Below are 12,527 nucleotides of genomic sequence, written 5' to 3' on the forward strand. Positions count from 1 at the left end.
CACGCCCAATTCGTGTTCCAGGTCTCCGAAAGGAAAATGCCGCCACTCCCAAGACCGCAATTTGACCCCTTTTAAACTCACTCAGATGGCTGTAGGAAGCACGAGTGCGTCTCCGTGCCGTGGTTGCCTGCTTGCTTCACACGTTTGCACCACGCTGAGCCTTCTGGCTGTAAGCTTTCCCCATTAAAGGGTAGACGCATATGGTGTTCTGGTAGATATGCCACTACGCTTGACCGACGACTTTGAAACTATTATCAGTACAGCTACCATCCCCCAAGTTGGATATGTCGTCAACGGACCAAAATCTTCCAAGTGCTAGAACTTTTTTACATTGTGTGTGTATGTGTGTGTGTGAGAGAGAGAGAAAGAGGGAGAGAGAGAGAGAGAGAGAGAGAGAGAAGGAGAACGTTTAAGCCCCTCTGAGACGAACAAAGCTAAATAAGACAAACGATGCCATGTGAAAGACGCTAGTCGTCCAATAACCCGCCTGGCGCGGCGGTAGCATCCGGTCTCAGACCTTGCCCAAGCGCAGTGACCTAGCTGCGGGGAAGTGGCGCGGCGCGTGTTCACTGCGGAGATAATGAGAATTAAGGAGTGTCCCGCGCAGCTGCGAGGCCTGCACCGTGTCCCATCTGTTTGTGTTTGCAGTCTGCATGTCTGTGTGGCCCTCCTGACCGTGCTGCTGCCCCGCAGTTAACCAGCAAACCATGGAATGTGTTTTGGTGCTTCCGTCTGCCCCCTCGCATGCTATAACATTACTTTTACTGCAACACTTTAATGAGATTTATATTTCTTTCAGTTTATATTAAGAAATTTGAGATTAACAGTTACATCTTTGTTCATAAAAATTAAAAAAAAAAACAGTATTTTAGCGGACCTAATACAGAAGTACATTTATGTTACAGTTTTGTCCCAGCTAAATCTGGTACCTGTTAGAACTAAATTTTGGTGTGACAAGGAAGTGTCTCATACAAAGGTTGTTTGGCTCCTGAAGAAATATCTATGTTCACTACTGAAAATCGCTTCAGTGACTTATTCTAACATTACCAAATTCGCTATCTCATTTTGCAAATGGCAGTGTGGTTCTTTTTCTTCCTTCAGAAGAATAGCTTTTCCACAGGGGTTGGAGGCAAATATGAAAACTGCGAGCAACGTTTGCTTAAACGTCAGTACAATTGCTAGCCAGACCTGAAAGTGGCGCTGTTTTAGTTGACCACTAACGGCACCTGTGAAGTGTCCTCAATACGTTGCAAGTGTCAGTCGTCTCAGAACTGTGTTCTAGATAGTTGTGAGTGCAGAGGCAAGTGGATTCAAAATTGGACAAGTTACTTATACTCGTATTCCGGGTGCTTCCGTAATAAAGTAACCGAAATCTTCTTGTTTCAAGATGACTATATCGAAGATTTATGCTGCATACTCCTAAATTTGAGAAACGTCATCCGTTGAGTCACAACGCTGATGGAACTGTCGGCTGTGTGACTGTGACGAACGGACTTTCAAGTGGATTTCAACGAAAAATAAGAGGCTGGCAGCTGAAGAAGTCACTGCAGAAATGAATGTCGCAGTCACCAAACCTATCACCACCAAAACAAGAAAGGAGCTCCATATCCTGAGATTCCATGACGAGCTGAAATTACTGTATCAATCATCAGCGATACAAATGTCCGTAACAGGAAAACGTGTTGCTGGAGCCCAATAAAACCTGGGATAGCGGCCAATGGAAGAAAATCATTTGGCCGGATGTGTGTTGTTTCACACAATTTCTAACTTCTGGCAGAGTTTACGACCTATAGTGAAACTCTGCGGGGATTCGGTGACGATTTGGGCACCAGTGGTACTCTTCCAGCTCGCAATATTGCCGAAGATTATGTGAGCATTTTGGATAATCAGGTCCATCGCATGGTACAATTTTTTTTCCCCAAAGGTGATGCAGTGCCCGAAAACGACAGGGAAACTGTTCACACACCTCGCAGCATCCATCAGGAGTGGTTTTGTGAGGACGCGAATGAAATGTCTCATTTCTAGTGTCCATTAGAGTTGACAGATCTCAATATTTTTGAGTCTCTATATTATTTGGTCTTGGTACTTTGGAGAGAAGATTGTACGATCCTTATCATCCTCAGTTAGAGTTACCTGAACTTGAAACCGGAAGGACGGTATTCAATTCCCTCGAAAATCGTGTAAGACCTTTATCTATGCATTCCGAGAAGACTGGAATGTGTTGTGTTCCCATATTTTTGTACATCCCCGCAAATAAGAAAATTTCAGTGGTAGACTTACTTTCTTGATTTGAGTTAACAGTAAAAATACATTGACTACTGCTTGATACAAAACTTTAAATGGCTCTTGCGATTTCCAAGTTATTAGGGTCATTTAAAATTGTACACCACCGAGAAGTACACTGCACACACACTAGCTCAGAGGAGGCATCCGATAAGTGATGTTTACGCCAATCTCTACGGTGAGTGGGCTGACCATTCGGGTGACGTAGCAACAGGAGAAAAATCCCAACATATTTAGTACTTTTATCGGATCCACAAAAACGATATACCGTTGAATTTTATACACAGATCTCCAATATCGATGGAAAAAGTTATTATAATTTCATTTAGACGAATACTGCTGGCCGTTGGTATTTATTTGATACGTCAGTCGAGTACTTTTCGGAGTGTAATCGGTTAGGCCTTTTGGAACCAAACGACCTTAGTCTGAACCAATTTTTGTCACATTCAAGTTAACAAATTTCTTGCAGAAGTTACATCCAGAAATGGCACGTCTATATTCTGTGCATTGCAGTCTTTAACAGTGGTGTATTAAGTAAGACCAGTGTTTATCGAAGAGGAAAGGACAATATCGTATAGATTAATATCAGATTATGAACACATAACTGATGCTGACGATCCAAACCATTAAGACCACAGCGAACCACTAGATTCAATATCGTCTGCTGGTGTTATAGGCACGAGGAAAGTATTATTTAGAGCTGATATTCTGATGAAAAAAAGGTATATGTGTTAATTCTTTTATTTCCGCAAAAGTCATTCAAGTGGTTTTCGGTTTCGTACACCGATATTTCTATTATACCAAAAAAAGTTCGTGTCAATCATTTTAGTGACATATCTGTTTTATTGATAGATAAAAATCAACATCGCTCTAGCTTGCAATAATATAAGTGGAGCAGAGACAAATTGTACCGGCCGTAAATAAGGAATTCCGCTGACAGAAGCGTCTTTGACAAACACATGTTGTTGTAGTTCTGCACACACTAACGTGCGTGTTGCAAGCGTCGAAGCTGTTCGGCTACTGTCATCAGCATCTATGAAAACTGGTGGGAGAATGGTGAAACCAGGAGTAGGCGACAACGTGGTCAACCTCCCTCCGTGCCAAGTCTCAGATCGTGGAGGTCGATGGTGTGTTCGATTTAGGATAGGTGAACTGCCTCAGATATGACGACAGAGTATACTGCTGGTGCAGGCACAAGTATTTCGGGGAAAATCGTTCGAAAACATTGATGAACAGGTGGTTCTGCAGCAGGCGACCCCTACGCCTCACCGTGTTGACTCAACGGCATCGTCCACTGCGGCTACAGATGGAGATGGGTCAGCGGATAAACGGAACGTGTAGCCTAGTCGGATTAATCACGTTTCTTGAGTCCGGATACGTCGGCATTCGGGTGAACAGTAGTTCGAAAAATACACTGCACCATGTCCATAGGTCCACGAGGGCAGCATTTAACTTGGAGGACTTTTACCTGGGCTCCCATATGACTGCGAGTAGTAAATGACGTCGCCACAATAAATGTGGACTACGTGAAAATTATTGTGGATTACCTGCACTGCATCTTTTGGCTCTTGGTGTCTTCTGCGACGGCGAAGATGCCTTTCAGCAGGATAACTGTCCGAGGCACGATAACTATCCCTCGCACACGGCTGGTATCTATCAACAGTCGTTTGAGGATCATGACAGTGAACTGAAGGTCATGTCGCGGATACCATATCCATCACGCATGATTTCGATGGAACACAACTGGGACACTATTCGGTTTCAGCTCTGCACCCACGAACAACTGGTCCTTAAATTATGAGAATCAAGTAATTAAGTTACCAGTGTGTAGATATGTTTCCACGTACCTCCTAAGCCAAACGTACCTCATAAGCCAAACCTAAGCCATGCAGAGTAATGGCTGTGCTCCGTTCCAAAGGTGGACTAACACGATATGACGCAGGTCATAAAGTTTAGGTTTATCAGAGTACACTAAGAAAAATACATGTGCGGCAAACCAAAACTCTTGACCTTTACAGCACCAATAGACACCTAACTGGCAAGAACTTTATATCTCAAATTAAGAACGTGACAATGTAATACCGATTAAGGTCACTAAAGTGTACACTCTGAGGGAAAAAAACGCACTATTCATAAATATTCGGTGATTTATTCGAGAGAAGAGTTTTACAAATGGAGCATGACAGTAGCGCATTGGTCCACTTCTGTCCCTTAAGCAAGCAGATATTCGGCTGAGAACTGATTGACAGAGTTTTTGGATGGCCTCCTTAGTGATATCGTGTCAAATTGTGTACAATTGAATCGTTACATAGTTAAACTCCTGAGCTCTTTGAAGGGCTCTACCCGTAACACTACAAGCTTTCTCAATTGAGATCCGGCGGCACTGCTGACCAAGGTAGAGTTTCGAAAGAGCAAAAAGAAGTAGTAGTAACTCTCGTCGTATGCGGGTGGCCATTACCTCGCTGAAATGTAAGCCCAGCACAGCTTGCCATGAAGGGTAGCAAAACGGGGAACAGAATATCGTCGACGTACCGCTGTTCTGTAAGGCGCCGCGAATAACATCCAAAGGAATGTTTCTATGAAATGAAATGGCACCGCAGACCACAACTGCCTGCTGTCGCACCATACGGTTTGCGACCATCAGGTTGGTCTCCCTCCATTGTCCAGGGAGTCTGCAGACACGTCTTCGCTAGTCATTGTGGCTCACTTCGGAGCAGAATTCGTCACTGAGGACAATTCTATGCCAGTCAGTGAGGATCCAGGACGTATGTCCTCGACACCATTGCAAACGGCCTTTTTGGTGTGCAGAAGTCAATAGAAGTCGGTGCAGCGGCCGTTGTGGCCGTGCGGTTCTAGGCGCTTCAGTCAGGAACCGCGCGACTACTACGGTCACAGGTTCGAATCCTGCCTCGGGCATGGATGTGTGTGATGTCCTTAGGTTAGTTACGTTTAAGTAGCTCTAAGTTCTAGGGGACTGATGACCTCAGATGTTGAGTCCCATAGTGCTCAGAGCCATTTTTTGAAGTCGGTGCAAGGGGCGCCATCAGCTCAGGCCCCTTTCTGTGAGTGGCCTATTAATGGTCCTTGTACGCAGTGAAGCACCAGTTGTACATCGGATCGCTGATCATGTTGAATATGAGGATCTGAGTGTCACTTTGATTGCTTGATCATCTCGTCCGGTCATTTCTCTAGGTCGACCGCCTCCTTCCTGATTCGGTGTTCGGCCATGGTTCACCCAGCCTTGCCAACGTAGTCGAATAGTGGCTTCAGTTTAAACGACGAGTCATTCGCCGATTATTCCAACCGGCCTCTATGAGCCCACCTGCACGTCCTCTGTCAAATGCGGACATCTGTGTATATTGTTCATTGGTCTGTCTGCAAGATATAGTTACTGTTTAACTGATTACACGGAACGAAATTCGCAAAGAATTTATGCCCTGGGCACTGCTTGCTATCGTTGCCAGCTGCGCCATAAAATTGCGCTGAAGCTTCACGCAGTATCCAACGGCCGCCAAAGTTCACAGTTTAGCATTTTTCGGCGGTACTTGTATGAATATTAGATTGTGACCAATTTGCATTACTTCTCCGTGGTGCGTCTTTTTCTTGCCTTTGAGTGTATATTATCTCTCATATCTACAGATCAAGGACCCCGCTTACTACAGTTACAGCCATTACGTGAAAGTTTGGCTGCGAATTGAAGAGAGCCTGGACAGACACGAAAGTCTCAAGCGATATTTTATAGTCTGTGCTGGAGTTTCTTTGAAGTAAGGAAACGGATCTTACTGAGGACCCGAATCAGCACTATACTCGTAAATGAGACAGGCTTTTGCAAATTGCTTGTGCTACTTAACAAGTAACTTCCAGCTGCTTCGAGGTCCGCGATACCACCACGTAAAACAGTATACAACAACCTTCGATGCGTGCACGATAGATTGCACCATTGTTTACAGATCGTGACTGGTGGTCGAAATGGGAGTATTAGTTGTTATAGGAAGTTGCAAACGAGCATTCAATCCACTGAGCGTGCAAGCGTAGAGCCCATGAGTTAATTTATTGTTGTAGGTAGATGAGAAAACGGTTTGTTCAAAGGCACAAGGAGCTGCTCGAGATTCTCAACAAATATTTGTTCGAAGGAATTATGTTGGGTCGTGTCGGGAAATTTTGTCTATACGAACGTAACAATGTATTCTGGAAATACACTCGGCCAACGAAATTGTATGCAGACATCTGGCGAAAGGGAAATTACATTATTAAACAACATGTTAAAGTAAAGGAGTAAAATAACAAGGAGCCCAGAGTTCAATTTTAATCTTAGATAATACAGTAGAATGCATGCACCGAGAGCGGTATAGTTGTTGTGTGTTGGTTATATCAACACGTAGTTTAAATTTTCAGTTTCTACTCTTAATTATTCATCAAAGATTATTCGGTTTTGGATCCTACAGCATCAGCATCAATCTGATCCTTATGTTCGTGGTCATCCTATTACGTGAGACATCAGGAAGGGTGAAAGTTGACTGATAGAGAGTTGTGATGAAAAATTTTTGGCTCTACCAAACTTCAGATATTATTCAATCGTTAACATATCGCTCAAAATGTAATCCAGAGTTTCTGTACCGTTTATCGTTTTTGGAAGAAAACTTGCGCATTCTCTGCCATACATGAGCAGGTATTCCTGGCGAAATCCGGCACATAGGGACACGTTAAGGGCAGGTGATATCTCGAACTCTCATTGCAGTACAGCTGATGTTGAAATTGCCGTCAATGCATAGGAGTGAAAACTCCAAACCATTACTTAGTACTGGTACAGCATTTCACTAGTAACGGAAAGTTGTCAGGTGTATGACATATAAGCAGCTATTACTGTAGGATGAGCTGAAGCGGAAACGTGGCACTTTTGCTGTCAAAATGAGATCGATTGACTTCAGATGACAACTGGAGACTTACATGGGAAGTATACTACCAACGAGCTTCCGATTTTGCTCATGTTTCGCACGACGAAGTACATACGTAGGTAAGACAAATCCTGTTCTATTATGAAGCGGTTCTCAACTTTTTCGAGAAATCAAGGTTCTAAGTTATATGATCATCTTAAACACAATACGATGGTGCTACCAATTGAGCAGCAGCTTTAGCACTACCGGTAAAGGCGCTACACTGAAAGTCGCTTTGTAGTGCGAGAGTCACTTGTTCATTTCATTCATAATCTTCCACAAGACATTTACATTTCTTCGTCATTGAAGCTCCTAGTAACTGTACCATGTTAAAAACACAGGAAACATGTTCGTAGTACACAAAAGCGAGCGACCGCTCTGAGCGTTTATGAACTGTTGACAAAAAACTTGATCACCTGTACCATGGGAATAAAGTCATCTGCTAAACGGCAGGTAGTAAATTAAACTATTTGCGATCCAGGAGCATGGGATGTAGCTGCTGTCTATTGACATTTCCAAAGCAATGGAAATACAGCGTACGTTATTCGAAGAAGGTATTGGGGAACAGCTTGAGGAGGTAACAAAGATTAAAATAAAGTTTATGTAAATGCATAATACGAAACTGCTGAACTACACAGTTGCGCTATGAAAGGCATCAGTAGGTAAAGGACTGAAACAAGAATTGAAATCAGAAAATATCAAAGAACTTTCGAAGTTGAGTCCAATAAAGTAGATGTTCAGTCATACACTTAACTAAGTCCCGGACATGAGGACATGGACACTAGCATTTTTCTGTCACTGCAGTATGTAATACTGAACACAACTTGAATATCTGCAGTTAAGTCCTCCCAAATGTAATGTGCTGATACAATTTCATGATATTAGCTGTACAATATTTTTTCCTGTTAACTATAAATATTTAGAACTGTTACCTTGATACAGTTATTTGAATTTAATCCTACATAAATAGTGTGATAAATATATCTCTTTTATGATCTTCGAAATTTTTAACTGAATGTATCATCTATTGGACAGTAACGAAACAGTATGTTAAAATGTTTGTGTTACAACGAAGTAATATACACTGCCATAGGTATTATATATTGACAGTTAAAGTTCTTGTTTGATTGCCCATATACATTCAGGTGACAATACCAAATAATTACTAATCATTTGTTAACATTTTTCTCACATTAAGTGAAGTACTAAATTAATTCCCTTAGAATGACTCTCATAATTTGACATTATACGAACTTTAAAGGTTTCTGTTCTAATAGCATTTTTAATTTCCATTTTACATTGTATGAAATTGCTGTTTTAAAATTCAAAGGAATTATGTTCCACTGCATTTCCACAAATTATTCCAATATTTTTGCATTTTGTTCAGTAGAAACAATGCTGGTGCTGAAATGAGAAATTATGGCTGAAGAAACACTTTATAAAATGCCTCAGTCGCTCACTCTTCATTTTTGTGGCAGTTGGTACATGATAAGCATTATGTTAATTAGATATTTGGCACTATCACATTATCTCAATTTTAGTAACAAGCAAAACATTGATAAACAATAAAACTGATGTAGATGTAATTAGGTATAACCTTAGCAACACGTTTTTCAATTAGTGGAAGAGAAATATTATCATATTTACTATGTAACTGTATCATTGGTTTGGCAGAGATGATGTGATTCTAATGATCAATCTCAATTTGAAACGTTAATGATAAAATACTGTAATTGTTATTTGTCCCATTTCAGGCTCACGAGTTGATGCACATGTGGCCTATACTTTCAATATCTTAAAGCAATCAAGCATGATACTACTGATTTGAATATATCATAATGACACATTTGATTCACAATAGATAAAATGATACAGAAGATACATTAGTTTCCCATAATTCTACAAAATTCTGCAGGAAATTAAGATTTACATTAGTTTAGTGTAACTAGTTTATTCATATATTGCTTCAGATTGAGATATAACTCACAATTTTGTGTGTAAGACTTTGGCCATAATTAGAATGTAGGGAATTATCATTAGAATATCATTACAAAAACTCAGTAAACAAGTATCCTGTGTGAAAAATAATGTACATTAGCCTCCTCAGTATTGTAATTTCTGCTTGTTTGCTTGAATGCTAAGTCTCTAATTTAGATTTGCCCTTGTACACAACAAAAATGTGAGTACTTAACCAATGTATTTGTTCATATTCATTACAGATCAGTTTGACAAGAAGCCCAAACAGCGTCCATTTTGACGGCTTTCAGTGGAATTGACAGCTGCCTTGCTGCAAAGTGCTGTGTCTTGGTCTTGGGGTGCTTGGCTGAGAGTGAATCATCAACATCATTTTGTCACAAAAGGATGATTTCTCAAATATTAAGTCTCTTCTAATTTCATTCATCCAAAGCTCTGGGAAAAGGTCTTACTGAGTATTTTATCATCGTCAAGTTTTAATATACTAAAGTAAAATTTTAGAAGTGCTATTCAGTGCCATAAAATAGCAATGTATCATAAAACTGACAATAAGTCAACAATATTATGTATTTAATTTGTACAATTTTACACTGTCATATCTTGTGAATCAGCATTTGGATATGGGTGTTATTACCCAAAAAGAAAACTCTTTAATCCACGCTATACAGGGTTTATCAAAAACGTTCAGAAAAAGTCTCCCATTTGTCGTCCTCTTGTGAGATAATGTTTGATGTACTTAGTGAAACTTGGTGCTTCATCTGGAAATGACTATTGAAATGCTAGCAGTGTGATTAAAATACTCCCAGTTTAGCATTTCAGGTATGTCTCACAGATAAGAATATGTCGAGTTTTATTTCTCAGGAATTTTTAAGGCACGAGTTACACTACTGTAGATGGGCTCAGTTGCTGGTGAAAGAAGTAACATCAGGACTCAAGAAACAATTCGGTCCAGTGAATGTGTGTGAACATTTCATTATGTTAGAGTTATTAGACTACGAAACAACTTGAAGAAATAATGGGGAACAACCTGTATGATATATTTCCTTTATCAGTTTTATCCAGTTACTATATAGAACAATTCTATGTATCACTTGTTATAAGATTTTACTATATGCACAAATATCAAAATATTTTATCACCATTTAAATATTTATCATATAAACCAAGACTAAACATGTCTAACAACAAATATTCTAAACACCCAATTTATATTTTATTTCTAAGAAAATGGCGTTTTTTACCTATAAATACATAAGAAGATGCTTCCCATGTAACTGCAGGAAGAGAAGTAATGCTACATCCAAAAATCACTATACTATCTCTTTAAAATGAGAAATGTATTCATTATTTTACTTAGCACTGTTTAATGCTTATGACTCAAAATATATTTATTATTTACTTCTAAGAAGCCATAAAGTCGTTACCGGAGAAGGTAGCCTTCATTTCTTTCAAGATTTTCTGTGCTCTTAGGCACCTGGATATTTGCTACATGAGTCTGAATTTGACTGTCTTCATTAACGACTACCAACAGTTACCAAATTAAGGCCTTATATTCATGGGAACTGTACGACAATGACCAGTCATATCGCTAAAATCTACTCTGCTGTAAGTGACTGAAGAATAATCACCTTACTACCATCGTTAAATTTCTAGAATGTATTATCACGGTATCGTTCTTAATAAGCCAGTTGTGTGGATTAAGCAGGAGGAGTATAATTACGTTGCAGCATTTTGTCTGTAGCTGTTGTGTACTTTTTATATAGTCCACCAGAGTTTTTGGTTTCGATTTGTGTTTCCAAACTGAGAAATGTACTTTCCATCGACTGTCAAGATGGGCGAAAGTCGTGATAAAGTTTTTAAATACTGTAACCAGTTATCTGGGGAAAAACCAGGGATTTAACCAAGTATATATGAAAATTGTCACACCACTAACAATGCAATAATGTGGTAATGGGAAAAGACCATCCATAGGAATCTCATCCATTGTGGATTCAACAGTTAAAATTCGAAATATTCTATAAGCTAGGATAGCTATTGCTACTAGTCATTTAGCGTAATTTTATTTTCTTTTGTTTTTGAGAACAGCAAGTCATGACAGCTAAAACATAACTTCCTGTAACCTGTTCAGCATCATATAGCGTTAGGGAAGTGTAGATATTGCATATATACCATTTTGGGGGTACATTGCAGAACAAGACATGCACAGTTATGTGACTAACATTAATAGGTGCTTCAAGGAATTTATGCTACAGAATATTTGAAACATTAGCAATAATCATAGTTTCTAAGGCGTTTACATTTTAAAGGCCCATACATTCCATTATACAAGACAAACACATTTCATTCTGGTTTAATCATTCACTTAAAAAAATTGTAAAGGGAACTGATTCATAAATTGCTAAACAATTTACTTTCATCTGAAATATAACATAGCAGCTCTAGTTCTAGTTTAAATCTCTTATATTGTAAAAATACTGTAAAATGACACTTAAACAATAAAAATAAGATTATAAAAGTAAAATTCTTATTATAAATTCACACTAACGAAAATAAAAGTGTCACATAACGTAAACAAGAAATCAGACTGTACTCTTATTTTGAATGGGTGTCAATCATTAAACAGTCTTTCAGTGCTTATGGCATCATTTGTATTTCATATCTTATTATATCTATATTGTGCACATACAAGGTCTTGAATAAAAATATGTTACTTTTGTCTTACACTATGTTGTTCATTCATAGTAAATCTGTCTTTTGCTCAAATGACTGGTACCAAAATTATTTATTTTCTTTCAAGGGTGATATTAACTATCGACTATATGTGGCCCAGTTGCTGGTACAGGTGAAATGGATGTAGGTATAGACATAGTGTGTGTGAACTTATTGAGGTGTTCTGCCATCCAAGCATGCGAATACCTAGTTTGGATATACAACAATTATAAAATAAAAAAGGCAATAGTTTTTGATACATGATGTGAAGAGTCATGTGGGATATCATAGTAATTCTTCCACATTTAAGTATTGCCTTAAGCAACTCAAATATTAGTTCCTTTACTCCACTTTTTTTCCACATATGACTTCAGTTTCATAAACATTAGTGTAAATTAAATTGAGGTCAACATATTTCAACATAGATAAATTTTGAAAAATAAAGGCAGATCTATGTCTCATTATTTTTTGTTTAGGATGATTCATCCATGTTTATTAGCAATTGTGTGAAGGTTACTGCTCTCACAAAATTCATTAACAACCAACAGACATCATTCTTTCTCTTTACTTGTATTCATTCCATGATGATGACAGTAATACTTATCCTTCGCAAAATACCAATATATT

General features: G+C 39.0%; 1 protein-coding gene across 1 annotated transcript in view; it reads left to right on the forward strand.

Moving 5' to 3' along the window:
• LOC126336864 (potassium voltage-gated channel protein Shaw-like) overlaps positions 1-11,906 on the forward strand; it is a 347,897-nt gene extending 335,991 nt beyond the window's left edge. The window contains exon 5 of the mRNA XM_050000962.1: positions 9,437-11,906. Coding sequence (XP_049856919.1) covers positions 9,437-9,474 — 38 coding nt within the window. The 3' untranslated portion in view covers positions 9,475-11,906. The remainder of the gene's footprint in view (positions 1-9,436) is intronic.
• The last annotated feature ends 621 nt before the right edge of the window (positions 11,907-12,527 follow it).

The sequence above is a fragment of the Schistocerca gregaria genome, chromosome 2 (genome assembly GCF_023897955.1).
Source record: "Schistocerca gregaria isolate iqSchGreg1 chromosome 2, iqSchGreg1.2, whole genome shotgun sequence".
NCBI lineage: Eukaryota > Metazoa > Arthropoda > Insecta > Orthoptera > Acrididae > Schistocerca > Schistocerca gregaria.